This window comes from Populus trichocarpa, chromosome 5 (assembly GCF_000002775.5).
Source record: "Populus trichocarpa isolate Nisqually-1 chromosome 5, P.trichocarpa_v4.1, whole genome shotgun sequence".
Classification (NCBI taxonomy): Eukaryota; Viridiplantae; Streptophyta; class Magnoliopsida; order Malpighiales; family Salicaceae; genus Populus; species Populus trichocarpa.
In genome coordinates, this window is record NC_037289.2 from 22,023,104 (window position 1) to 22,049,343 (window position 26,240).

Consider the following 26,240-nt stretch of genomic DNA (forward strand, 5'->3'; position numbering starts at 1 on the left):
TCACGGGCTATCTATTGTTGACCATAGTTGATTTAATATATCGTTGTCTCAATATTTTAAAAATATATATATACAATTTAAATATTTTAAAAGTATTTCATTCATTATACATCAAAATTTTAACTTCCCTAACATGTTTATATTTTTGTAAGATTAAAAAAAAATTATTCCAGCCCCTAGGCGTAACGGTAAAAAAAAAATATAATGAATACTAAATCAACCAGTTTGTTAAATTAGCTGGCATCCAAACAACCAAGGTTGATCACCATCTTGTAAATTTATGAATAGAGCCAGTCTATAGACGAGAGTTGGGAGGGTACCTATATCTATGCAGTGCGTGTGTGGGACCATTTATAGATATTTTCCAAAAACAAGCAGTGAAAATTTAAATTCAAGGCCAGTTTATGGTCGTTGGGCATCCCCATTCACTCGTGTCATAACAAATAGACGCTGAAAGCTTAAAGTTGAAGGCAAGCAAAAGCGAAGCATCAAGCACCATTTTAGAAAGCACAAGTCCCGGTGCCGTGCAGCAGTGAGAGGAAGCCAACCCTGCTAGTCCGCTCACCATATTTTAAACCTCGCAAAACAGTAATTAGCTAAAATCTCAAATCTTCCGTGTTAATTAGCCCATCATTATATCACTAAAGCATGATTAATTCTACTTGGTAAAATAATAAATCTATCACCAAATTACACAGCATATATTAATTAATTATTAAAATATATTTTAAGTTGTTCCATTTGAAAATTAATGATGCTTCCACTGAATGCAGGATTCGATATCAAAACGATGGACCTTACACCTCATTCGAGCTCACTAAAAGATCGGTGCTTGTATCATTAAATGTCAATTCATAAATTAAAATATCCTTCGTGATTGCTTCTTCCTTTTTACTTAGTTGCCCTTATTTATTATTTCCAGTAGATTAACATACCCTTATTTTTTAGCATTACTTTTCCTCAAAAAAAAAATATATAAAACCCCCTTTATCAAATTCAAAAAATCGATTAGTTTATTGTTTTTTTTGCTGTGTATAGAAGATTTGATCCTGTAACGTGGAGAAATATGATTTAATATGCTAATAATTTAATGGTTTTGATATATTAATATAAAAAAATAAGAAAATATATATTATTAAGTGCGGGTGTGGGACCATTTATAGATATTTTCCGAAACAAGTAGTGAAAAATTGGATTCGAGACCGGTTCAGGGTCGCTGTGTAACTCCATGATAACAAGAAATATAAATAAGAAAAAAAAGAAACTTTTATTTTATTGATAACAAAACAACCTTGGCAATTTCAAACTTTTAAGTGCTACGAGGCAGAACACGTTTGTGCGAGAGGAATGAAACCCAACAACCTTAAAAGGGGACGAAGGTGAGGACAAATTAAACTGGCAATAATTAATGGGCTCCGATCCGGCCCGCTGTCATCATGATCATATCTATTTGGATGGTTTAAAATCAAATGGAAAGGTCCCATCAGAGCTCATCAGGGCTACGGGAAACCCATCAATCTCATCACTCCAAGGATTCTTTTCCTCAAGATCAACATCCCTCATTGCTTTCATGATCAAACTATTACACTTGAACCCAGATCCAAATGCAATCTGCCACACACGATCACCTTTCTTAATCCTGCCCTTAGCCTCAGTATATGCCAGCCCATACCACACTGAACTAGAAGAAGTGTTGCCAAACCTGTACAAAGTCATTCTTGAAGCTTCCATATCATTTTTACTTAACTTCAGGCTTCTCTCCACTTCATCGAGCACAGGTTGGCCACCAACGTGAGTGACGATGTGGTCAATGGCCTTCATGAAATCAGGGACGTACGGTTTGATCTTTTCCAGGTTGAAATGCCTAGCAATGTAATTTGCGATGAAAAGGATCTTTTCTGATATGGGAAGGACTAGGTGGCCTAGTGTGGTTAAGTTGGCTTCAATGGTCTTGATGGCTACTGGCATGAGACTCTTGGTAATTGCGACACCCACGAGTCCTTCTGCGTCTTCGGCACTTGAAATGCAGTTGTAGGATAGGTCAGAAGCAGCTGTGTTGGTATGGACGGCGTGGATGAGCTGATACTTGGCAGCATGGCGATCCGATGGCTTGTTTGAGAGGAGGACGGCTGCCCCACCAACACGGAATAGGCAGTTGATCAAGATCATAGAACGATCCTTACCCAGGTAGCGGTTTCCGGTGATGTTCTCTGTGCTCACCACCAGAGCGTAGGAATTTCTGTGTACCTGACCCCACATTACAATCGTTACCACTAAGCATCCCAAGCTAACTAAATCAAGAATCACATCAACAGAAAGAATTCGTTATTTAACGTAAGGCAACTCGTGCAAGACAGACTGTCTGATTGATTGACACACAGGTTTCGGCCCAGAAATTTACAACACAATTGTCTAGGAGTCTAGGACTCCACAAAGATAGATAGGAGAGTTTTGTTAATCACGGCCTGTGGAAATGAAACAAATTTACAATTTCAACTTCTCACGTGAGCCCTCTTGGATCTGTTCACTACTCCTTAAGCTAGACATGAAATTGTTAGCAATTGGATTTTGTAGTCAAAAGATCAAAAACTTTTATCAACAGAAATAAAGATGGAACAGTGGATTTTCTTTCTTTAGTTTTTCCCTTCCTTTTAGTTTTAGGTTGATTATCCCAAGTCTTTAATCTAATTTTTGGGCTGGATGTTTTTTTCTGGAAAAAAAAAATTAGGGCACAGGCCAGTGCTAAGTATCGTATATTGTTGTGAACAGAAACCATGGGCAGCATATAGTAAGAACCATCCATAAATATATATAGAGTAGAAAATAGACCAACCTGGAGCAGCTGTTTGGCAAGGCCTATAGCTGCGAGCCCAGCACTGCAACCCATCCCGCTAAGACTATAGCTGACCACCTTATCTCCTAGCTTGTACCTGTTAATTATCATGGCAGAAAGAGATGGAACCGTATTAAAAATACAACAATTCACTATCACTATCCCTATATCCTCGCCCTTCACTCCAGTCTTTGCCAATATGTCATCCACAGCACCAAAAATCACCATCTCGCTCTCTTTCCTCACCTCTTCCATGCATTCGTTCGGTTGTTCGCTTCTAAATGCGTCTGGCAAGTAGGTGGACGGACCAATCCCTGATTTCTCCAGAATTTTTTCCATGAACAGTAAAGCTTCCTCTGACAAGTTGGTGAAGTGGTGCCTGGCTCTTTCCATTGTGAGTTCTTTGCTCCACATTTGGCTGGCTGGAGGCTTGTAACATGCAAAATCTAATAAAAAAACCTTCCGTGAAGGTTTTGACTTGAAGATTTTTGAGAGCAGAAGTATTGCCAAGGTTAAGCAGAGAAGTACTGGCGCAATGAAGTTGGTGAAGAGACTAAGGCGGTTGGCGATGAACTTTGGAAGATCATTTGATGCTATGGTGATTCTAAACATGGTGTGAGATCAGTGGAAAGTGTTATTTTCAGGTTTAACTTGGGTTTGTTTCTTCTTCAGTTTTGTTTCTAAAACAGATTACTGAGGATTGGGAAATCAAAACTAGCTAGTTATTTTTTACGAAAGATGAACAAGTAAATGTCATGAATCGGGGATGGTGCATGTGTGGCTTTATATAGTAGTTAGTAATGCAAGCTAAGCCCAATAACAGCAATAGATCCCCCGTCCCCAAAAATATCAAGCAGTCTTAATCTTTTTTGTTCCAGTCTAATTTATTTTCATTAATTATGATAATTTGTAGCTAATATTATAAAAGGTTTTTTTTAATAGATTTGAGAACACTTTAATATTTAAACTTAAGTCATATTATAGAGAAACTCTATAAATAAATATGAATTTTTTTTCATTAAAAGATTCATGGATAACTCATGAATTTTTTTGTATGAAGAAATGGAATTGGAGTGTTTTATTTAATTATAATATTAATGAGAAAAAATATCTATAATATATACATTAAAAAATAATAAATATTATTTATTATTTAATGAAGAATAAATATTTTTTACACATTGTTAATAAGAGATAAGTGATAAGTTATTTTGTATATTTTTATATATTTAAGGGCATAGAAATATAAATAATATTAATATTAATATTAATATTTTATGTTAAAGATGACAAGAAAAAAAACATAAATTAATTTTCTAATATAAGGCTTAGAAAATTTATGAATTCTATATTAATTCGGGTTTGATAAGATTATGAGTCTTAAAATGTGTGTGTGTGTAAACACACACACGCATGTAGCAGAATATTATATCATCACCTTATATTTGCTCATTTTAGACAAAAATATCATAAATGAAACACGATGATACATCAACCACGTCTTTATTTAAAAGAATAAAAAAATAATAAGGTAGATTATTGATTTGCAATAAAAAATATTAATCAGGTTACTGTTTTGTCTCGGTCAATGATTAGACCGCTAGTCTGATTGATTAGTTGACATAAAAAATTACGTTAATCAAATCAATTTCCCCAATCTCTATTATAAGTTTATAACTGTCATTTGTCTTTTGCTCAGGGCATCGAGAATTCTAAGGTAACCATGCTGGCTTCTTCATGTGACTAAAGTGCGGGAGCTGCACCGAGGCTTGTGGTCTAGTGATAGAGGCAAGATGTTTTTGTTATTTAGATTCGAGCTTTTCTTATTTATGTTTTTTAGATTTGAGTTACGTGCATGTTTGTCATTCCTTGTGATGTCTTACCTGTTTATTAAATTTATAGGATATTCAGTGGATCTAGAAATTAGTTGTGATGCGTATAAGCTGATCCGGACACCCAGGATTTAAAAAAAAAAAAAAGTGTGGGAGCTTGAATTGGACAAGACCAAAGGAAGGTTCGGCTAAGGTTAATACGAATGGGGCGAGCAAAGGGAATTTGGATGCTTCAGGAGCATGTGGGTATTCGTGGCAGTAGTGGTGGTTGGTCGGTTGGATTTGTGGCTAATGTAGACTGAAATTTAGGTAGCTGTTCTGCCTATGGATATCGGAATGGGTATCGGAATGTGGGGCTACACCTACCTTCTGAAATTTTAATAGGGGCGGCACGGTGTGTGCTATCCTACGATGGTATGATACGTAATTATTTCGTATAACTAGGTTTAAGGATCTTTTGAACGCTGGCTGGGAAGTGGAGGTTCAGCAATCAGCGTACCTGTGATCTGTTTTTTTTTATTTAAAAATAAAAATATTTTAATTTATTTTAATGAAAAACAATTTTAAATCATACACTACTACGACGTCGCCTAAGCGCGTGATCTGTTTTTTTTTTTTTTTCTTTCTCGGATGACGTTAGTACAAGATAAAAATAATAACAGACTAGCACCTAATGCATGGGACCCCAATCCTGGATCTTTCATCAGGGAAAGGAAACGTTACGTGGGCTAAGTCTTAACAAAAGAAAAGCGAAACGAAATGCTATGGATAATTAGTAAACATTCACGTGCACATGGAGTTTGGAGTATGGACTGCAGAATGAACTGAGTGGAAGCGCACGTACGTAGTTTTTTGACTCCTTACCTCCTCAAACTATGAAATCCATTATAAAAATGAATTATTTAAATGATAATGATGCACTGATTGACATGGAAGATTTGAGATCTTAGCTAATTACAGCTTTGCGAGGTTAAAATCCTTCACCGGCCAGTATTCAATGTGGCAGCAGACTAGCAGGGTTGGCTTCTTCTCCCTCCTGCATGGCGCTGGGACTAGCTTTCTAAAATGGTCCTTGATATTGCTCTGCTTAATTTGCTTTTCCTTGCCTTCAACTTTAGCTTTTAGCGTCTGTTTCTGGAAACACAAATATACGGAGTTACGGAACTTTTCTTGTTCTGGAAAAATATCTTCAAATGGTTCACACATGCACTGCGTAGTTATTAGTACCCTCCCAGCTCTCAACTACCACACCTTGGTCGTAATTTTTCATGATGTTGATCGCTTTAATTTCTTGCGATCAATCTCATTTGGCTGGATGCCAGCTAATTTAACTCACTGCTTGCCTGGCTTGTTCCAGAAAATTTTATCCCTTCCACGCTTGCTATATGACGTGCTGTTAAGGGTTAACCTAAAAATTAAGAACAGAACAATGATATATTCTCCACGATGACATGCATGCTGACGTTATATTAGGACCTCTTCTCGAAGAGAGATCAATTAACCATTATTTTTCCTTTCTTTTTTTCGTCTGATTTGCATCTGGTGGTGGTGGTGATCGGTGATGTACACCAGTGGCTTGCTCTCGGAGAAGACGACAGCGGACAGCTAGTTATTTAAATTAAGAATACCAGGCATGCTGCTGGGCTTTTCCTGTAAGGTTAAATTCATGTAAGTAAAATCAATAAGAATAATTTGAAACCCGGAATTAAAGGAGATGCCTGAAAGAGGCCGACAATTAATGCCAGATCTTCGCTCTAGGGAATTCGTTTATTCAAATAGAATCCCAGGAGAGCTCTTCATGTGTTGATTTTTAAATTAATGTCTTCCTAAAATATAGTTACTGAGAATTAATTAGTGATATTTATATTTGATTTAAAAATAAAAAAACTTAAGTAATATATCTTTATTGTGTTTAGTTTGTGCAGGGAATTTATAAAAAAAAATAAACAAATTTACTATTATACTATTATAACTTAAAGTCTACAAGATCGATAATAAATTCAACTTTGTAAGAAATCAAAACTACTGGTAAGATAATAAATATTCTACCAACAAATTAAATAATATTTATTAATTATCATTAATTCTACTAATATGATCGATAAAGCCATTAAAATACATTTCAGTTATTTAAATAAGTTGTAAAAATACAACAATTGCAATATTATTGTTGGTAAAAGTAAGGGTATATTAGTCCACTTCAAATAATAAATAAGGGCACTTGACTAAAATAAGAAGAAGAAGAAAAACAATCACTGATAAATGTTACATCCCCTTGTTTTAGATGGGGGTCACATTCCTTCTTAAGGAATAGTAGTAAAACAAATTAATACTTTTTTATTTTCAATATTAATACTTTAATTTAAGAATTAAAGTATAAGCATGTGGCATAAAATAACTCTTGTCAGTGAAGACTTGGTGTGAACTGTGAAGCCTTGGAGCTTACGTTAGAAGAGCAAAAGGCCCGGGGCTAGGGTGAGCTGAGGGGGGACAGCGTAAGTGAGCGAATGTGTCTAAGCCCAGTCAAACATGACTGTTCTAGGCGGGGCGGGCCGCCCACCTTCGAATGGTGGTGGTCCTACGGACCGTGAACGGATTTCGCTTCTAGCCTCTGGGCATGTCTACACCGCATGAGTTCACCGGGGTGGAGCACGGTCCGCCAAAATCGGCAGATTTGGCCGTAGAAGGATCGAATTGTAACCGAGGAGCAGGGGAATACAAAAAAGTAATAAGAGAGGCACACAGACCAATCAATCGTATCGGTCGTATTCTTGAATTTGGAATGAAAAGAGGAGTAATGCTTCCTAACACGGGAAAAAGAATAGGACCACTTAGATCAGAATAGCATTCACAGAAATGTTCTAACATAGAGTAGAATCGAAGATTGAAGAGATTAGTTGTCAACAGTAAAAAGATGGGCGCCTAATTATGAATATTTTCAAATTTTATTTTTTTAATATTTTTTTAAATAAAAATTATTTTAAAAAATATCTTTTGATATTTTGCATTGTGTTTTAAAAATACTTTAAAAAAAATTTATTTTTTATTTTTGTAAGTTAATATATTTTTAATATTTTAATATATTAATATTAAAATATATATATTATTTTAATATATTTTAAAATAAAAATCACTCTTCCCACTTGAGAGCGTTTGAAAAGCATTTTCGATAAAATTTGAATTTTTTTTTAAAAGTAATATATTTTTTATATTTTAAAATTATTTTTATGTGTTGATTTTAAAAATAATTTTTAAAAAATAAAAAAATATTATTGACACACTTTTCTAAGTGAAAAGTACTTAAACCACGTTCCCAAACACCATCTAATACAGAACAGTTAGTCAAAGGTATGCACAGCTGTTGCTATCCCAGCCAGTTGTAGGGAGTTACAAGTGTCAAGTGGTGTGTTTATTGTAACTGGCGTCCGGGAACTTTGCAAAGCGCGTTGGCCTGAGACAATCCATCCTAGCACTGTCAGAACTATGACAGCATAGGCTGCCTTAACATTTATTACTCATCGAACAACCACTAGCTCAGAAAAGCAAGATCCTACTGCTATATTTTTGTATTTAAAAAAAAATTAAAAAACTATTTGTTAAATTAATATTTTATATATTTGTTAAATTATTTTAATATATTTATTTTAAAAATAAATTTTAAAAAATAAAAAATATATTATTTTAATATATTTTTAAACAAAAAATATTTTAAAAACAATTATAATTATACTTTCTAATAACCCTTTAAGATGTGTTTTGTATTAAAACGTGTTTGTGTTTTTTTATTTATTAAAAATAAAAGGCCAAGAATTTTGAAATTCAAATGGTGTGGCTGTCCCGCTAACCCAGAAAAAGAAATGGTTGCCCTAATTATAATGACGTGGCAGTGGGGCTGACGTGATTAAGGAAATCTTTTTTGGCTGTCAGTGATACTGATTTACCAAAAAAAAAAAAGTTATTTACTCAAGTTTTTCTCTTGTTAAAGTATTTCTTGTTGACTATGTTAATTTTAAAAAAATAGTATAAAATAACATAAATAAATTATATTTTAAGATTTTACTGTTTTTTTTTAGAAACTACTCCTAGTAAAGACCAGAGAGAGTGCTTTCTGTAAATTAATTTTAACATAAAATCATTCAGTGTCTTTGTACACGTCATAAATGAAAGTTATTCTTACAGGGCAGTAAATCATACTTCATCATGAGATTTTAGAAATGTATGGTTTTAGTCCAGAGCTTTTAAATCAAGTCCACTGTGGATGGTACTGCGCAGCAAGTGTGTGTTTGGTATTGCAATAGCTTTTGTGGTTGTGATTTAAAAAAAGTTATTTTATAAAAATACTTTTAGTTGAGGTTGGTTTGAAAAAATAGGTATTTGGTTAAAACTGTAGTTAAAATTGAGGTTGAAGAAAAAGTAGTTTAATGTGTTTGGTTAAAAAAATGCTTTTCAAATTGAGGTTATAAAATAATTAAAATATATATATTAAAATTGATGATTTTTAATTTAAATATTGTAGATTTAACTATTACTATTACTTCATGAAATAAATAATATTTTATATAAAATATTTTTTATTATGTCATTAAACCATCTACAATTCCATTACGTACAAAATTTATTCGACAAGAACTACAATTTCTATAATTTTTTGAGCGTGCAATAAAATTAGATAAAATACTATCATGAATAAAATTAATTTGATATTACAGTGCGAGTGAATTTAATTCACTCTATACTAGTTTTTCAGGAAAAAAAATATTGTTTACATGACAATGTAAAGCTAGTTTTTTTATAAAAAAAATATACAAAAACTATACACACTAAAAAAAAAAAAAAAACCGAACAGTGCAATTCACTTGCACTGTTCGCGACAGTGCAAGTGAATTGCACTGTTTGCGTGCACAGTGCAAGTGAATTGCACTATGCACGCGAATACAAAATTTAAAAAAGCAGCCTGGATCTGCTTCGCCAATGTCGCGTTCAAAACGTGAATTGGCACGGATCCCACCGGTCATTTTTAGTGTTTTTGATATTACCAAACGCTTGGCTCCTGCGTTTTGATTGAAACGCAATCTCTACCGCGTAAACAAACGGAGCTCAAGATCTAACAAATATACTTAAACGGAGGTGGGTGTTGCACATTGTTTCGCACACTCACGATGAATTTTGGGTTGGAGCAATGTTTTTTTTTTTTTTTAGTTCCTTAACTTCTTGTTTTCATCAACTAAGTCCTTGGTTGCAGAGTTAATAGTGAATTACTCTATATTTGTTGATTGGGGATAAAATTTAATGACTTATGATCAATACCGAAAAGGAGGCAAAAATAGGTGGTGTGTTTAAAGTTGGAGCGAAGAGTAGAACTTAGTCCTCCAAATTTTAAAATTTGAATTGTTTAGTCCCTTATGTTTTTTCTAAATCTGATTTTGGTATAGATATTTATTTTTATTATTTTCAAATCCTTGATTTGTGAAAAAGAAAGAAAATTTTGCGTAATTTTGACAAGTATAGATAAGTTTATTATTTTCGCATATTCTACACATTAAGCTTCAGAGTCAGAGGTGGTATTATTTTTTCACCATGACATTATTTTTTTGAACATATTGTGCAAGGTTATATTTGTCATATCCCTTTTTTATGCACAATAAAACTATTACTATGTCCTTATAATGAAAAATTTCAATGCTTTTGCCTCAATGATGTTTTTGTACTTTTATTTTTTCCAAGATAATGCAATTACTTTAATGCTATTTGTGAAAAAAACAACAACATAACTTTGTTAAAAGGAGGGTTTTTTGTCATTTTAAATTGGTTTTGCTGTAGAATTTGAAGTTGCTTAGGCGTATTGTAGTAATTGGCATGTATTAAATATAATTTAAAAAACAAATCTTGGCTAGCATGTAAACGGCCCCTATGTCATTCAAGCGGCGTGTGCAGGGTTGTTCAGTCACCAATACCATCTTCTGAAGCGGTATTCGAAAGATCTCAACGCCTTTTACATGGTAGTGTGACTCATGTGTTAGAAGCACCGCTGGTTTGGTGCCAGAGACCGTTTCTTTTTTTTTCCTTGTTCCTCTAGCTCACGGCTTTGAAATTTGCTTCACACTTGTAAAATTTCAATGCATTCCCTTTACATCTGGTTACTATCATTTTAATTACTATTTTTTATTTTAGAATAAGGTATAAAATAACATTTTTTTTTATTTCACCTCACCATTTGTTAATCTATAAATAATCTATCAAATTACATTTTCTTTACAATTTTATCATTTTTAAATATGTAAACAATCTATTTGATTACAAATATATTTCAATTTGACCCCCTATTATTTTTTTAATGTATAAATAATCTATTAAATTACAAATGCTTCTCAATTTCACCCATGTGATTTCTTTTTTAAAAAATTGATTCTCATTCTTTTAATTGTTATATATTTTGTTTTGGATCGTTTTTTTTTTAATCTTGCAAATTTCATCCTCGTTGAGTTTTTTTATATCAAATTTTATCTCTAGTGTTTTATTTTTCTATTTTTCTTATATATACTTTTCCACTGTTTCATCATTTAAAATTAAATTCGTTGACAGTTGAGTTTCTTGATTAAATCCATGTTTAAGATTTCATAAGTTGTAAATTTTAAAAATTAGAACGGGTTTAGAAGATTCACACGAATTTGCTTGTTTTTTTTTCTTTTTTAAAGCATGTGTTTTCTTATTTTTTATTATTTTTTTGGGGTTTTTTTTTTTATTTTTGTGGTTTAATTCTATCGGGTTAGACCTTTATATTTTTTTCTCAATTTCATCACTGTTATTTTTAAATATATAATTAATTTATCAAATTACAAATATTTTTCAATTTCATCTTTGTGATTTTTTTAATAAACAAATAATCTATCATATACAAATGTTTTTCTATTTAACCTTTAACATTTTTTAATCTATAAATAATCTATCAAATTACAATTTTTTTTCAATTTCATCCCTTGGATTTTTTTATATTTCAAATTTGGTCTTCATTCTTTTAATTGCTATATTTATTTGGGATCTTTTTATTTTAATTTATTCTTTACAAATTTCATCCTTTTGGTTTTTTTTTTATCAATTTTTTTCTCCGTTGTTTTTTCTTTTCTATCCTATTATGAATATTTTTTTCACGGTTTCATCCTTTAAAATTAAATTTGTTAAGAGTTAAGCTTTGTAACCAAATTTATATCTATAATTTCACAGATTGCAAGTTTTATAAATTAAACCAAGTTTTGAAGATTCGCTCGAGTTTACTTGGGGGTATTGAATAATGGGGTTTTTTGTCATTTTAGATTGTTTTTGTTGTAGATTTTGAAGTTGCTTGAATGTATTGTTGTAGTTGGCATGTATTAAATATTATTTAAAAAAACATGCTGGCTAGCGTGTTGATGGCCTCTGTGCCGTTCAAGCATTGTTTGTAGGGTTGTTCAGTCACCTAACACCGCCTTCTGAAACGGTGTTTGGAAGATCCCAGCGCCCTTTACTCGGTGATGTGACGTATGTATCAAAAGTACTGCTGGTTTGATGTTGGAGACCAGTTCTTTTTCTTTTTTTCATTCTTTTTCTCGTTCTCATCCTTGAAATTTATACTTTCTTATAAAATTTCATAGCATCTCCTTCAATTTCTATTTCTTTCACATTTGATCCATGTCGTTTTTTATTGCTATTTTTAAAAATTTTAGAATAAGGTATAAAATGATATATATATTTTTTAATTTCACAATACCATTTTTTAATCCATGGACAATCCATCAAATTATTATTTTTTAATTTCATCCCCTACTATTTTTAAATATATAAATAATCTATCAAATTACAAATATATTTCAATTTCACCTCTATAAATTTTTTAATATATAAATAATATATCAAATTACAAATGTTTTTTATTTTCACCCTTCCCATTTTCAAATTTATAAATAATATATTAAATTACAATTTTGTTCAATCTCACCCCTCTGGGTTTTCTATCTTCGAAATTTAATCCTTATTTTTTTAATTACTATTCATGTTTTTTGAAATCGTTTTTTTTTAAGTTTCCTGCAAATTCCATCCTCATTGATTTTTTTTTCTATCAAATTTTTTCTATATTGTTTTTTTTATAAATATCTTTTCAATGATTTCATCATTTAAAATTAAATTTACTGGGAGTTGAGCTTCTTAATTAAATCTATGTCTAGGATTTCACGAGTTGCAAAGTTAAAAAATTAGACTAAGTTTAGGAGATTCACCCAATTTTGATTTTTTTTTAGTTGGTGTTTTCTTATTTTTTCTTATCATTTTTCAGTGTTTTTTTTGTGGTTTAATTCTATTGAATGAGCTCTTTATGTGTTTTTTTCAATTTCACCCTTGCAATCTTTAAATATATAAATAATTTATGAAATTTAAAATATTTTTCAATTTCATCTCTACTATTTTTTAATTTACAAATAATCTATAAGATTACAAATGTTTTTCAATTTCATCATTGTCATTTTTAATCTGTAAATAATTTATCAAATTACAAATTTTTTCAATCTCACCTTTACAGTTTTTATATATTTTAAAGTCGATGCCCATTTGTTTAATTGCTGTTTATTTTGTTTGTGATTGTTTTTTTTTAATGCTTTCCTTACAAATTTCATCCCCCATTAGTTTTTTTTTTTATTAAATTTTATCTCAATTGTTTTTTTTGTTTTTTTATAAATATTTTCCCACTCTTTTATCGTTTAAAATTAAATTTATTAAGAGTTAAGCTTCTTGATTAAATTTATAGTTAAGATTTCACAAGTTGCAGGTTTTAAAAATTAAACCAGGTTTAGGAGGTTTGTCCAAGTTTGCTTGTTTTTTTTTTAAGTTTCTGTTTTTTTTTGTAGTTTAATTTTATTGGCTTAGCCCTCTATATTTGTTTTTCAATTTCACCCTATTATTTTTTAATATGTAAATAATTTATCAAATTACAAATATTTATTAATCTCACTCCTACTATTTTTTTATATACAAATAATCTATTAAATTATAATTATTTTTCAATTTCACCCTTATCATTTTTTTAAATTGTTGTTGTTTTTTTAGAGTTTTACTTTGTTATTTTTTATAAGTTTTTTTAATTAGGTTGTCATAACCCAATTTTTGACCCTTTTATTTTAATTATTTTATTTTTTGAAAAAAATGATGAAAAACAAGTAAAAATAAAATAAATGAAGAATGAATTAGAATTTGGGTTAAAGACAACATGATTGGAAGTTTTGGGGTTTAATTAAACTTTGGAATTAATCTAATTAATCCAATCAACGATTTAATTGGAGAATTGATAAGTTTTTAGATTTAGTTGAGCTTGTAATTAATTTAATTAATCCAATTAAGAGTTTAATTGGAGAATTGATAAATCTTGAGACTTAATTGGACTTGGATTTAATTTAATTAATGAAAACAGGGACTTAATTGAAAAATTATCAAAGTATAGGGCTGATTCTTGTCAAATTTGAAAGAAATTAAAACCCAAGGATCAATGTGTAAAAAGCGCCGAAATACAGGGGTCCAATTACAATTTACAAAGGGGCTTGATTGCACGATTTTAGAACTTCAGTGACCAGATTGAAAATGGTCATTCCCATCGCACAAACGGCACCGTTTTGAGAAGCTGTTCATCGCCTTCTTCGCCTTCTTCCTCAGGAGCCGTTTCTGGCAGTAATGGCTTTGAAGCCGTTTCAAATGGTTGGTATTCTCTGGCTATAAAGCCAGAGAAGATGAGAGAGCGCAGAGAGAGGAATCACAAGGGGAGTGGGACTAAAAAGAAAAAAGAAAGAGCAGACTTTGGTTCCCCTGGTTTCTTCTCAAAGAAACAGAGGAGACGAACGAACAGGGAGGAAAAGGGCAGAACCGAGGGGACTAAAAAGGGGGAGAGACTAAAAAAAAACGGGGGGAAACTGAGAGAAGAGGAGACCCAGAATAGGAGAAAAAAAAGAGAGATCAGGAGAGCAACCGAGAACTGGGGGAAATACTGGGGGAAGACGAACAATAAAAAACTCAGGGGAAGACAGGGGCAGGTTGAAGCAGAGGAAAGGGAAGGCAGAGTTCCTTCATAACTTCTGCAGCCGCAAATAACAAACGAACAGAAACATACCAGAAGGAGCACAGAAGATCAATAAAATACCAGAAGCACGGGAACAAACCATTCACAGAATGACAAGAACGAAGAAGAAAGAAGGAGAAAAGCGTTCAGCAGGCCAGTCTTCCTTACGTTTTCGTTTTCAAAGTTACCAGCGAGACAAGAAACCAAGACCAGGAGAGAAAGCAAAGGAGGACAGAAGGGAAGAACGAGGCGTTGCCTAACCAGTGCACCAATCACCCACAGCTTCGTCTTCGTCATCAAGCACCAGACCAGGTAAGTTCATCCTTTCCCATTCTGCAATTTAATTCATTAGACATGGTAGCTTTGAATTATAATTAACCCTTTTACTGCACCGCACGCGTCATGCGTGCTGTTGTTTTGTCCAGCCGGGCCACTGGCCGGGCTGGGCTGGCTGGGTCTAGCCCAGCCCATGTGGGCTGAGGTGGACCCAGCCAAAAAATAAAAAAATAAAAAATAAAAAAACAGAAAAGTAAAAAAGGTAAAAAAAATAAAAAATGTGTATGCATAAATATAAATAATATAAATTTATTGGTGTATTCACTGACGCCAGAGTCAGGAATAAAAATACCGGTTTAAATTTATATTATTTTTATTTATTGTATTTTATTTTATTTAGCTAGAAAATAAAAAAAATATGTGCATGCGTAAAAAAAATAATTTTTTTATGTGAATATTCACTAGCGTCAGAGTCAGGAATATTATAAGCAAATTATCATAGCATAAATTAATAAACATTTAGCAATTTAAGACAAAACTAGTAATGCAGTCTGCCTCAGGCAGAACGTTTAAGGGGTGATAATATCTTCCCTTTTACGTAACCAATCCCGAGCCATAGAATCTCTAATGACCAGTTAGGGTTCCTAGTGACCGTAATACTAGGTGACGACTCCTTAGACAATACTTTTTTCCTAAAAGAACAAGATGCTAGAAATTTGTTCTTTTTCCAATTATCAAGATTTTTATTTTAGAGCCGCCGCGATGTCGGGTACGACATAGGTTAACGTTAGGTTATTTGATAATGCATATAAATTTAAGTTTGTTATTTTTACTCTTTTTTGTTTTTTTTATCAATTTACTTAATATTGTTATATTTTTTTTATATTATTTAAATTACTACTGAACAATAATTATAAACTTATTTTTTTATCCTAATATATTTTTTTAAAATAAAAACATTTTACTGGGTTTGCGGTAACAAATCCAATTTTGACTACTGGTTGACGGTCGGACATTTTCACCTCTTTTAAAAAAATATATCAGTATTTTGTATTCAGACAAAAAATTGCTTCTTACCGAGGGCACGAATCCTCTGCTTTTCACTGCAAAACAATTTCCCTACACTCCTCCTTCGATGCGAAATCCACCTCCATGTGTTTCCACGATTCTTAACGTACACCAATCTCCATGGTCTCTCTCAAGATCTCATTCCTTTTTCGAAGAAGAACCCTTCTTGGACTTTCTCTTTCCTTGCGTACCCTCTTGTCTTTTTACAGTTTCTTAGCAGTAAAATATAAACAAACAGGTCTTTGACTTTGCTGCTGCATTTGGAATATAAAGCGAAAACGATCTCCAGCAATTTTAAATTATGAAGATTTCTCGTTGGATTTTGTTTTACTGGCTTTTTCTTTGCGTTTTCGCATCCGGGTCTCTCTCAATTGACAATTTTAACCGAGCGTAAGTGATTTCAAAATGCTGCAACTGCACATTTTGTTGTTAATTTGTATCTATTTATCAGACTTGTAGTTGACTAGTTTAGTGTGAGAATTCTCGTGCTTTAATGTTCTATGAAGTTATAATTTTTTTAATTTACGGAAACGATCCCTGGTAATAAATATATCACATGTCGGTGGTTCTTTCCTGTGGTAATTTGTTTGATGACCGTAAAGTTCGTGTCTTTTGGAGCTGCGTATATTTTTTCAGCATATGATCTCTCTTGGGTGGCATGTTAATGCGACTGAAATCAAACTGGTATTACGTATGTAGTGAGTGATGAATTTGATGAGCTAAACAATTTGATCACTTTGTTTCTGTTTGCTAGAAAGGATGTCCTTTAGGTTTGGAAATTTCCTAGTTGAGGACATTTAGTGCTAGCAGTTTTAAGTTGAACTATGAAAGGAGACAAAACTGAGGATACGCATTGAAGGCTGCCTAGTTCATAGTTAAGATAGACATTGACCCGATCCTGTTGAGTTTGGGATGATTTTTTTTCCCCAGAAGAGCATGTGTGACTTTAGTTTCTCATCGCTGTACCCATGAGCTTGTTCTGCTTGATGAATAGCAAATATTCCAGGAATTGAAATTGTCAAATGAAGTCAATGGCATTGCAAATGTTGCTGTCCCTCGCTTCACATTATTTTGCCTCACTTTGATTACTTTTTTTTTTGATATTTTTCATCATACCCATTGCTTGTCGCTGTTTCTGTATACCACAGGTTTCCTATCATTGAACCTGATCCTAATCACACGAAACTTCATCTTGCAAGTGAAGGATTGGAAGCTATCAAACGAATAACGAACCCTATTGCTGCTGTTGCTGTATGCCCAACATGCTTCTCTACACCTAATATTTGCAGATGAAAACCCAAGTTTTTTTGTTTATAAATAATCTTACAAAGCGTTACCGATATGCAATGGTGTTTAAAATGAGTTTTTTGATGCTTTAAGCACAAGTTTGTGTGAAGCGCTCATTTAGCATGACTGCAACTGTTCAATCGCTGTAGCTAATTGTATACTTACAATTTGATATACTTGTAATCTGCACAGCCATGTCAAGAAAGTTTTGCTCTCTTTTATTCATCCCTTTTTTATGTCTTACATTTATGGCTGTATAATCAGGTAATCGGTCCATATCGCTCTGGAAAATCTTTTCTGCTCAATCAGCTTCTTTCACTTTCTTGTTATGAAGGTGCTATTTCAACCACAATTAGTATATCCTTAAATATATTTTTAATGGGACTCACTGTATAAAATGATTTTAAATTGGTTGAACAAACATTTCCTTCATCAGGTTTTGGTGTTGGACATATGCGTGACACAAAGACCAAAGGTAATTTGAGTTTGATTCTTGAAAAAGTGCAACCTTTTGTTTAGATGTCATTTATAATGTGTCTTTTGTTTCTTGAAGGGATTTGGGTTTGGGGAACCCCGGTTGAATTGGATATCAACGGAGTAAAAACTTCTGTGTTTTACCTTGATACAGAGGGATTTGAAAGTATTGGGAAGTCAAATGTCTATGATGATCGGTAAATTCCAAATCATCGTGTAATCTTGAATTCGCAGTTGGAGATAGAAGGCTTATGCATATGTTTTCTTTTTGACATTTTCTTTTGCAGGATTTTTGCTCTGGCAACTGTTCTGAGCTCTGTGCTTATATATAATCTGCCTGAGACGGTTAGTTTTTTGGTCTCGTAACTGCTAGTTTTGAGCATATATGAATTCTAGTTTTAAACATATATGAATGATTCTTTAGGTGTGAGAGCAGGAAAGCGTGATTTGCTAGATGTGTAGGATATGTTAGAACTTTCTATGGCTATGTAAATTTTATGGACTTGAGATTTCCTTCGTGGAGTAAATTTTTCATCAAAGACTGAAAGATTAAGGATGGTCATATTCTTGATGATCTATACATTTCGAGGGAAATTGTGGTTATTTAATGTTGAGACTTTGCATTGCCAAAATGAAAAATTGAAGTGGAAATAATATGTATTTTCACACATTGTCAAAATGAAAAATTAAAGGGGATATAGTATGTATTTTCATAAATTTGTAGAAGAATGAATGCAATGAAACAAAAAATCTAAATTATGTTGGAGAAGAATATATCCGAGTGAATTGGCCAGAGCATTGACCACACCAATCATGTTATGGTTCTAAAGGATTATGGGCCTATTTGTTTTTGCATTTTAAAAGCGCTTTTGAAAATAATGATTATTTATTTATTTTTTTCTTTGCTTCAAATTAATCCCTTTTTGGTGTTTTTAGATCATTTTGATGTGCTGATATCAAAAATGATTTTTAAAAAATAAAAAAAACATTATTTTGATGTATTTCCGAGCGAAAAACATTTTGAAAAGCAACCGCTACCACACTCCCAAACACCCCCAAGCACCATATATATATTATGGTGGGAGGATTGACTATCACAATCATTTTTGGTTATCTGCGGTTAGATTTAAGATATAAGTTTTTTCTGTTCTTCGAATAGGACAACCAATCCTGTTATGAAGCCATTCACATTCCCTCCTAGGTTCCTGAAATCCCAATCATTTTGAACAATTATCTCACAGGATATTTTGTTGTTTTTACATGAATATATTGGCCTGTTTCAACCTTCAAGTAAGAAGAATGAAGTGAATTGAAACATCTTTTACCTTCATAAAAGAATGATTGATTCCTGTGGCCCTGAGACATCATATCCACTTTTCTTTAGTTCCATTCCCCTCTTAAGTAGCCCAAATTTGAACTTCATACCAGCATCTTTTCATTTCTTCAACAAGCTCATAAGGGGATACATGGATGCCTAACTAGTATTTGTTGAAACTAAACTAAGGAGAAGTAGTCAATTATGAGAATGTCAACTTGCTTTTGTCAAAACTAAACAAACAATAGGAAGAAATAATGAGACTCTAGACCTTGTTTTACAGGTGGCAGGATTATCATATCTGATTATTTACCATCTGGTCTGAGGCTCTAGTTTATAAATTAGGTTACTGGCCATTTTTCTTAAAGCCTGCATCATTTTAGTTGGTAATACTTGTATATTTATCTTGCTGTGCTCTCAGATCCGAGAAGCTGACATATCTCGTCTGTCATTTGCTGTCGAGCTTGCTGAAGAATTTTATGGAAGGTCTGCAGTTCTGTCTTCTGAGTTCGACATGTTAGACCAGATCACCAATAAATTCTGTGAATTGTGACCATAATTTTTGTATCTCTTTTATGCACCCTATACGCTACTAATACTAACTCGTTTTATTGGTTGGCTGAAAATTTCGGAGAATAGAGTGAAGGTAATTTATAAGCTACTGTGGTTATACTCCTCCTGTATGTTATTTTTTAATAAAAATCCTTGGTGCTGACTTGTATTTGAGTCACCATTTTGTTCACAGGGCCAAGATGTTGCATTTGAACCTGCAAAACTTTTGTGGCTTATCCAGCGTGATTTTCTACGTAAGTCCATAAATGCCTGTCTTTAAAGTTGTTTGTTGAAGTAGGATTATGATAACTGTCTGGTTCATTCTATAACACTGCAACAGTTCATATAGCAATTGGACTGGGTCTTTTAGTGAGCTGATTTCACTGAATGCTGTTTCAGACATGCCAAAGCGCTGTCCTTTTTATGTTTAAATTGTTCTTGTTAGTTTCTACTTATGCCCCACCAGACCCTTATCCGATTTCCTCAAGATAATGGTATAAATAGATGGATGAGTTTCTGATTTGGTAGATGTTTTAGTTGGGTTACTTATATTGCTTATAATGTTCTGTCTGCTTCATATTGTGCGTTTAGAGAGAACTCATGTTGTTTCTGGTGTTACTCAGAAGGGAAGTCAGTGCAAGAAATGGTGAATGAAGCCCTCCAACACGTTCCTAACAATGATGGTTAGATTTTTCTCCTAGCCATAGAACTGTAGAAGATGTGTGATTCACTGTGTAATTACAGCATTCTTTAAACAATTTTGAATCCCATGTTCTTGTTCTAATGCAGGGGACAGAAATATTGACCAGGTATTTATTTTTTATGATTTCACTTACCATCCCAATTATTGTCAATGAACTGGCATGATTCTGGAACCAGAAGTTCACTCTTTCTATTTATCAGGTTAATCAGATCCGAGACTCGTTGGCTATCATGGGTGATAACAGCACTGCCTTCAGCTTGCCACAAGTATGTGTTTACCTTGTCCATTAATTTCTTCAAGTCCTAGCCCATTCACATTACTTTTCATTGCTATGTTACTAGAATTGTACTAACCACCTATATAATTTCAAAAGCACGCAATTCGTCTGAAGTACCTTTTCATACTAATGGGATTATGTGTACTAGATGTGTGCTAGGCACATGAAGTGGGCTTAATGTACTGTAGATTAGTTAATCTCTCTACTAATTGTGCTGAATTTGAACCAACAGCCTCATCTCCTGCGAACAAAGCTTTGTGACATGAAGGATGGTGAGCTTGATCTTGTGTATGTTAAGAAGAGAGATCAGTTAAAAGAACTTGTTGCTAGCATTATTCGTCCAAAGATTGTGCAGGGTAGAACTCTAAATGGAAAGGAGTTTGTAGCTTTCTTGGAGCAGGTAACTTTGTTTATATTGAGCCTTCTGTTTGGAGTTGCTAGACATCATATATTGTAACTGCAGCGTCACATGAGGGCAATTGATTTATGGGGGTGGGGGGAATGGGGTGTGAAGAAGAAATTGAGTTCATTTAACAGGCCTAATTATGAGCTGCACCCTTCATTTAACAGACAACACACTATGAGCTGCACCCCTGAGTTGCCACTACATTTGCGTTGCGAAAAGTACTAAAAAAGAGAGTCAAAGAGAGATGATTCCGATGAAGTTACTGAATAGTTTGATATGTCAAACTAATTATGAAAATGACCTTCTAACTTATAAGCTCACAGTGTGTTTTCTATTCCATCCATATGAGATGTGTTTAATGTTGTCAATGGGCTGATGTCCTGAATGCATGGCATGGGATTATAGCCTTAAGTTTTTGATTTTTTATGAGTTGTTCCAATCTCATGTGACAAACATATAACGAAGATATATAGGTTGCTTATTATTTTTTGATTTGCTTGTTATGAGTTATTCTAATTTAACGTGATGCGGTGTATAGTGAAAATACAATTAGAGTTTTCAAGCTTTAATGTTATAGACCTAACTGGAGAGAAATCTAGAAAAACTTTTTTGTATTTTTTATTGAATATGAATAACATTCTTGATTTCTATAAAATAAACTAGACATTTCTATTTATTTTTGTATTAAAATCCTTTATAAAAAAGGATTTCTAATTAAAACTTAATTAATAAATCCATCTAGCATTATAATTCCTAAATAGTAAAATACTAATTAAATTAAAAGTTCTAAGTTAAGTAGGAAACAAATAATTAAAATTCAAAATTAACTAGGAAAATAATTAAAACAAGAAAACAATAACTTCATGCTTTATATGAGATGTTTCTGGGTTTCTTTGTGGATTTCTTTTCAAGTTTGACCTTGTCAATTTAGTTTGTAAACTCTTGGGATAATTGTTTTATGTCATCATGAAATAGGTTGCGGTTTAGAAGGTTGATTCGGGTTGATATTTTTTTTTTCATTTTTTTTAATTGGGCTTCATAATTGTTTATGATTTATTTTATATGGGGCTATCCCAATCTCATGACTTGAGTTGTGAATTTAGTAGGTTAACCCAGATTGACTTGATTTATTGTTTTTGGATCTCATTTCAATTGAATATATATATTTTTTAAATTTCACCCTCCAACAACTCAATTTTTTTTTTTTCAATTTCATCCTTTAATTTAGGTTGTTTGGGAATTGAGCTTTGTAAATTTTTTCAATTTACTTTTTGTGGAGTTATTTTGGTCTTATGGATTTTGTTTTTGTTGTTTTTTCCTCAATTTCAACCTTTAAAATTGGATTTGTTTGAAATAAAGCTTCATTTTTATTTTTTTATTTTTTTGTTATGAAGTTATCTCAATCTCATGACTGAAGTCATGAGTTTAACAAGCTAACCTGGGTTGACTTAGGTTGTATTTTTTTTGTTTTTTTTCCTGATTTTTTCCATTAACATTGAGTTGATTGACATGAGCTTTTTGATCTCATGAGCCGAGTTATAAGTTTTTGACATTTTAACTCGGGTTGATATGAGTAGTTTTTTTTGTTGTCTTTTAATATAATATTTTTTTTTCAATTTCATTCTTTTAACATTTAGTTGATTAGGAATTAAGCTTTGTAATTTATTTTAATTTGCTTTCTATAAGGTTATCACAATTTCATGTACCAGTCGTAGATTTGATTAGTTAACCCGGGTCGATCCAATATGTGTTGTCTCAAAATTTGAAAAAATATCATCCAATATGTTACCGTATCAATATTTTAAAAAAATGTCGTTCAATTTGTATCATATTTTGAGTTCATGATTAATTTTGTATTTTACTAGACAACATGTTAACAATGCGTGGATGCTTTTTTACGTTAAGAAAATTGATCTAACCCACAACACAGCATGGGGAAATGATTTAGTATTATCGACAATTCCTCAACCTTGATCTTGCAATTCTCAGATACTCGAAGCCTTGAATAAAGGGGAGATCCCATCAACAGGCTCTTTGGTGGAGGTTTTCAATAAGGGTATTCTTGAGCGATGTTTGAAGCTATACAGTGAAATGATGGCAAAGTTACCCTTACCACTTTCTGAGAAATCTCTGCAAAATGTCCATGAAAACTCTAAAGGGGAAGCAATGAAATCTTTTGATGAACAACATTTTGGCCGTCATCATGCAAAGAGATCTGTCATGCAGCTGGATGAAGAAATAGAGAAGGTATTGATTGTTTTATCACCTACATTAATTGTCTTCTCTCCTTAAATTAACTTATGAATCTGTAAATTTACTTTGAATCCGATTTGCATGGATGTTAAATTGTCTTTTAGATTCCAAAATCTTTTGACAATTCAAACGAACAAGTTGAAAGATGGCTCTGCTTATGGTTTTTTGGAAGTAGTTACTTGATTGAAGTGTTGAATTCTCATGTTGTCTTTTTTGGAAAAAAAAAACAAACTGAATCCAAGTCCCAGAACCCCACCACCACACCATAAACTGGATGAAATCTTTAGCAAATACTTCTGTTGAGTCTCCTGCATTGGACAAGCTGCATGTGCTCAGTGTCTCATTTAACAACCAACAGTATTTAGAGTTTGGTTCTAGAGCAACAATATATAAATACATGTAAAATATTTTTTAAGGCTATCAAGTCGCAATACTCTTAATACTCCTGAAGTACTTTACTATGGAAATTCTGTCTAGGTTTATAAGAATTTCGTAATGGCAAATGAATATCAATCAGCAAAGCTCTGTGAGGCACTTTATTCTAGATGTGAGGACAGAATGGACCAGCTTCAGGTTCTCAGACTTCCTTCCATGGCAAAATTCAATGCAGGCTTCCTGCAATGCAACCAAAATTTTGAGCAGGAGTGTGTTGGACCTTCAAAGGCAAATTACGAGCTTCGCATGATGAAGGTTAGGCATGCTATTTGTAATTTATTTTAATTGCGTCAGTTATTGCTCTGTTTCTTGTATCTGTAGATATTGATGTTCGAGCTGGAGGGAATCTTGAAACGGGAAATCAAACTCAATGCCATTTGGTCATAAGTTTCTGATTGATAGCATGCATGCCATAATTATCAATATGGAGACCTCATAATCTAAACAAAGTTGTTGCCAACGGAAGGGACATGGAAATCTGAATTAGTGTTAGTGTTAAGATTGTGAATTAACCTTCTAAATATATCCTGATAGACAAATCTCTCTATGAATCATGAAATAGATTTTTCAAATGCTTTATCAATAAGTTGTTTCAATATAGTTCCATGTGGTGTGCAGATGTGTGCTTTCCTTTTCACTTGTTTACTGACTAGTGCATTGTGAATGTATGATGCGGATCATCAGATGATGGGGAAATCAAAATCTTCATTTATAAATGAATACAACCACAGGCTCTTCAATTGGTTGGTGGTGTTCTCCCTTGTCATGGTGGTAGTGGGCCGCTTTATTATAAAGTTTATTTTGATAGAAATTGGTGCGTGGATACTTTTTATCTTCCTAGAGACCTACACGAGGATGTTTTGGTCTGTGGAGTCTCTCTATTACAACCCAGTTTGGCATTTTATTGTCGCAACCTGGGAAACACTTGTTTACAGCCCTTTTCTTGATTTGGACAGGTAATGCAACATTTCCTCAATTGCACCAAGAAAAATGAATTACATCGTATCTAAAGATAGTACTCGATGCCATACAAAATTCAATGTTATCTTAAAACTATACCGTCATTATTTTCTGCTAGGTTGTGTGATTTTGCTCTTTGATCAGAAGCAATAAAAAACAAACATATTTTCATAGTTTATAGTTGAAAGCTGTGCTAATCATGTATTCCTTTTACAACACAACGAGCCCTAGCAATACTTGCAAAAAAAAAAAGTTACATTTTTCAATTGTATTTTGAATGATGTCCCATGTCGAGCAGTATGCTAGAAGATAAACAGGCATATTAAGAAGAATCCGGTCCATAAGTTTGTAATTCATGAGCACTGCTCCATTTGTTTGTCACTTTCTTTTGTTGATCTGTTTTGTTTCAATGCAGATGGGCAATTCCACTTGGTTTGGTGGCAGCAATTTTGGTGGTATATTGGCGGTGTTATGGTAGAAGGAAACATGGGTCACAGAGGCTGTTACCCTTGTACAATAATCCTAAAGGGGGTACTCATAGGCCGAGAACAGACTAAGCCCGGTTTATTTTAATGCATTTCAAAATGAAAAATACTTTGAAAAGAAATCGCCAACATCATACTTAACGGACTCTAAATGAATTGCGATCTGGTGCCTTAGATTGGCATAATCTTGCTCCAATCATTTTGGGTGAGCTTTTCTTTTTTCACATACAAAGCCCCCCATTCTTCATCTTGTTTTTCTCTTTTTTGGTTACTGAAAACATTTGATCTCAAGATTGTGACGAGTCTGATGATGAAATGAGGTTTGCATGGTTGTGCACTCGTATCATTTCTTGCACCATTGTTTCCAGGCCATTTACTTTCTTGTGATCTGTTCGTCTCTTCAATTGTCTGTTATATCACAGGTGTAGTTTCTATATACAAATGCTGGAAAAGTATAGCCCTATGAGCCATAGATGGTCATTTCAATTAGATACTGCATTACTGACTGTACAGCCACAATACAACTCGTTTGCACTGAAAAGAAGAAGAAAGCTGCTGTTCTATTTTCGTTCTTAATGGCCGTTTTATATTCAAGTCCAGACAATTCGTCGAAGCAAATTATCCAAGTGCTCAGGATGCTTCTTGGACACAAAAGTATACTGTATGGTACAAGAATTTTATGTTACTGCGCCTCACTGTGAAGTCTCATAGTCGGAGCATAAGTTAATTATGACAGAGAAGACATATCTCGCCCCCCTTTCATTCACTGTGATATTTATGTTCTAGTTCCCGTTTCTTCAATCAAATATTTTATTTTTTCTACCTGTTTTTTATATTTTAAGACGCCAAATAAACGCAACCCAAGTTTATCAGATTATTTTTATCGATTAGTTCTCTTATCTTCTTGTATTATTTAAGAAATATAAAAATAATAATCATTGAGCTGCCTTTATCGTGTCGTGGGGGTTAATCCAGACTCCTGGTAACGAAGAATGCATTTATATTTTATAGT

At 32.9% G+C, this 26,240-nt stretch overlaps 2 protein-coding genes across 2 annotated transcripts; one reads left to right on the forward strand and one right to left on the reverse strand.

Moving 5' to 3' along the window:
- Positions 1 to 1,248: 1,248 nt before the first annotated feature.
- LOC7476875 (3-ketoacyl-CoA synthase 20) lies at positions 1,249 to 3,597 on the reverse strand. Its single transcript, XM_002307584.4, has 2 exons — positions 2,834 to 3,597; positions 1,249 to 2,247 (listed from the first exon to the last, which is right to left on the reverse strand). The coding sequence occupies exons 1-2, from the start codon at positions 3,443 to 3,445 to the stop codon at positions 1,447 to 1,449; spliced, it is 1,413 nt and encodes a 470-aa protein (XP_002307620.3). The 5' UTR covers positions 3,446 to 3,597; the 3' UTR covers positions 1,249 to 1,446.
- Positions 3,598 to 16,070: 12,473 nt separating this feature from the next.
- LOC7476877 (uncharacterized) lies at positions 16,071 to 26,127 on the forward strand. Its single transcript, XM_052453179.1, has 16 exons — positions 16,071 to 16,471; positions 17,230 to 17,332; positions 17,633 to 17,702; positions 17,805 to 17,843; positions 17,922 to 18,039; positions 18,130 to 18,187; positions 19,579 to 19,650; positions 19,903 to 19,963; positions 20,333 to 20,392; positions 20,499 to 20,518; positions 20,613 to 20,678; positions 20,922 to 21,089; positions 23,085 to 23,342; positions 23,826 to 24,038; positions 24,468 to 24,739; positions 25,159 to 26,127. Exons 1-16 carry the CDS (start codon positions 16,383 to 16,385, stop codon positions 25,298 to 25,300), a joined length of 1,809 nt encoding a protein of 602 aa, XP_052309139.1. The 5' UTR covers positions 16,071 to 16,382; the 3' UTR covers positions 25,301 to 26,127.
- Positions 26,128 to 26,240: the final 113 nt, after the last annotated feature.

Coding starts and splice junctions, on each gene's coding strand:
- LOC7476875 (XM_002307584.4), bottom strand. CDS start 3,445: ATGTTTAGAATCACCATAGCATCAAATGATCTTCCAAAGTTCATCGCC. Junction 2,248..2,833: donor TTGCCAAACAGCTGCTCCAG/GTTGGTCTATTT, acceptor ATGTGGGGTCAG/GTACACAGAAATTCCTACGC.
- LOC7476877 (XM_052453179.1), top strand. CDS start 16,383: ATGAAGATTTCTCGTTGGATTTTGTTTTACTGGCTTTTTCTTTGCGTT. Junction 17,703..17,804: donor TTCACTTTCTTGTTATGAAG/GTGCTATTTCAA, acceptor TTCCTTCATCAG/GTTTTGGTGTTGGACATATG. Junction 21,090..23,084: donor TTGTAGCTTTCTTGGAGCAG/GTAACTTTGTTT, acceptor TGCAATTCTCAG/ATACTCGAAGCCTTGAATAA.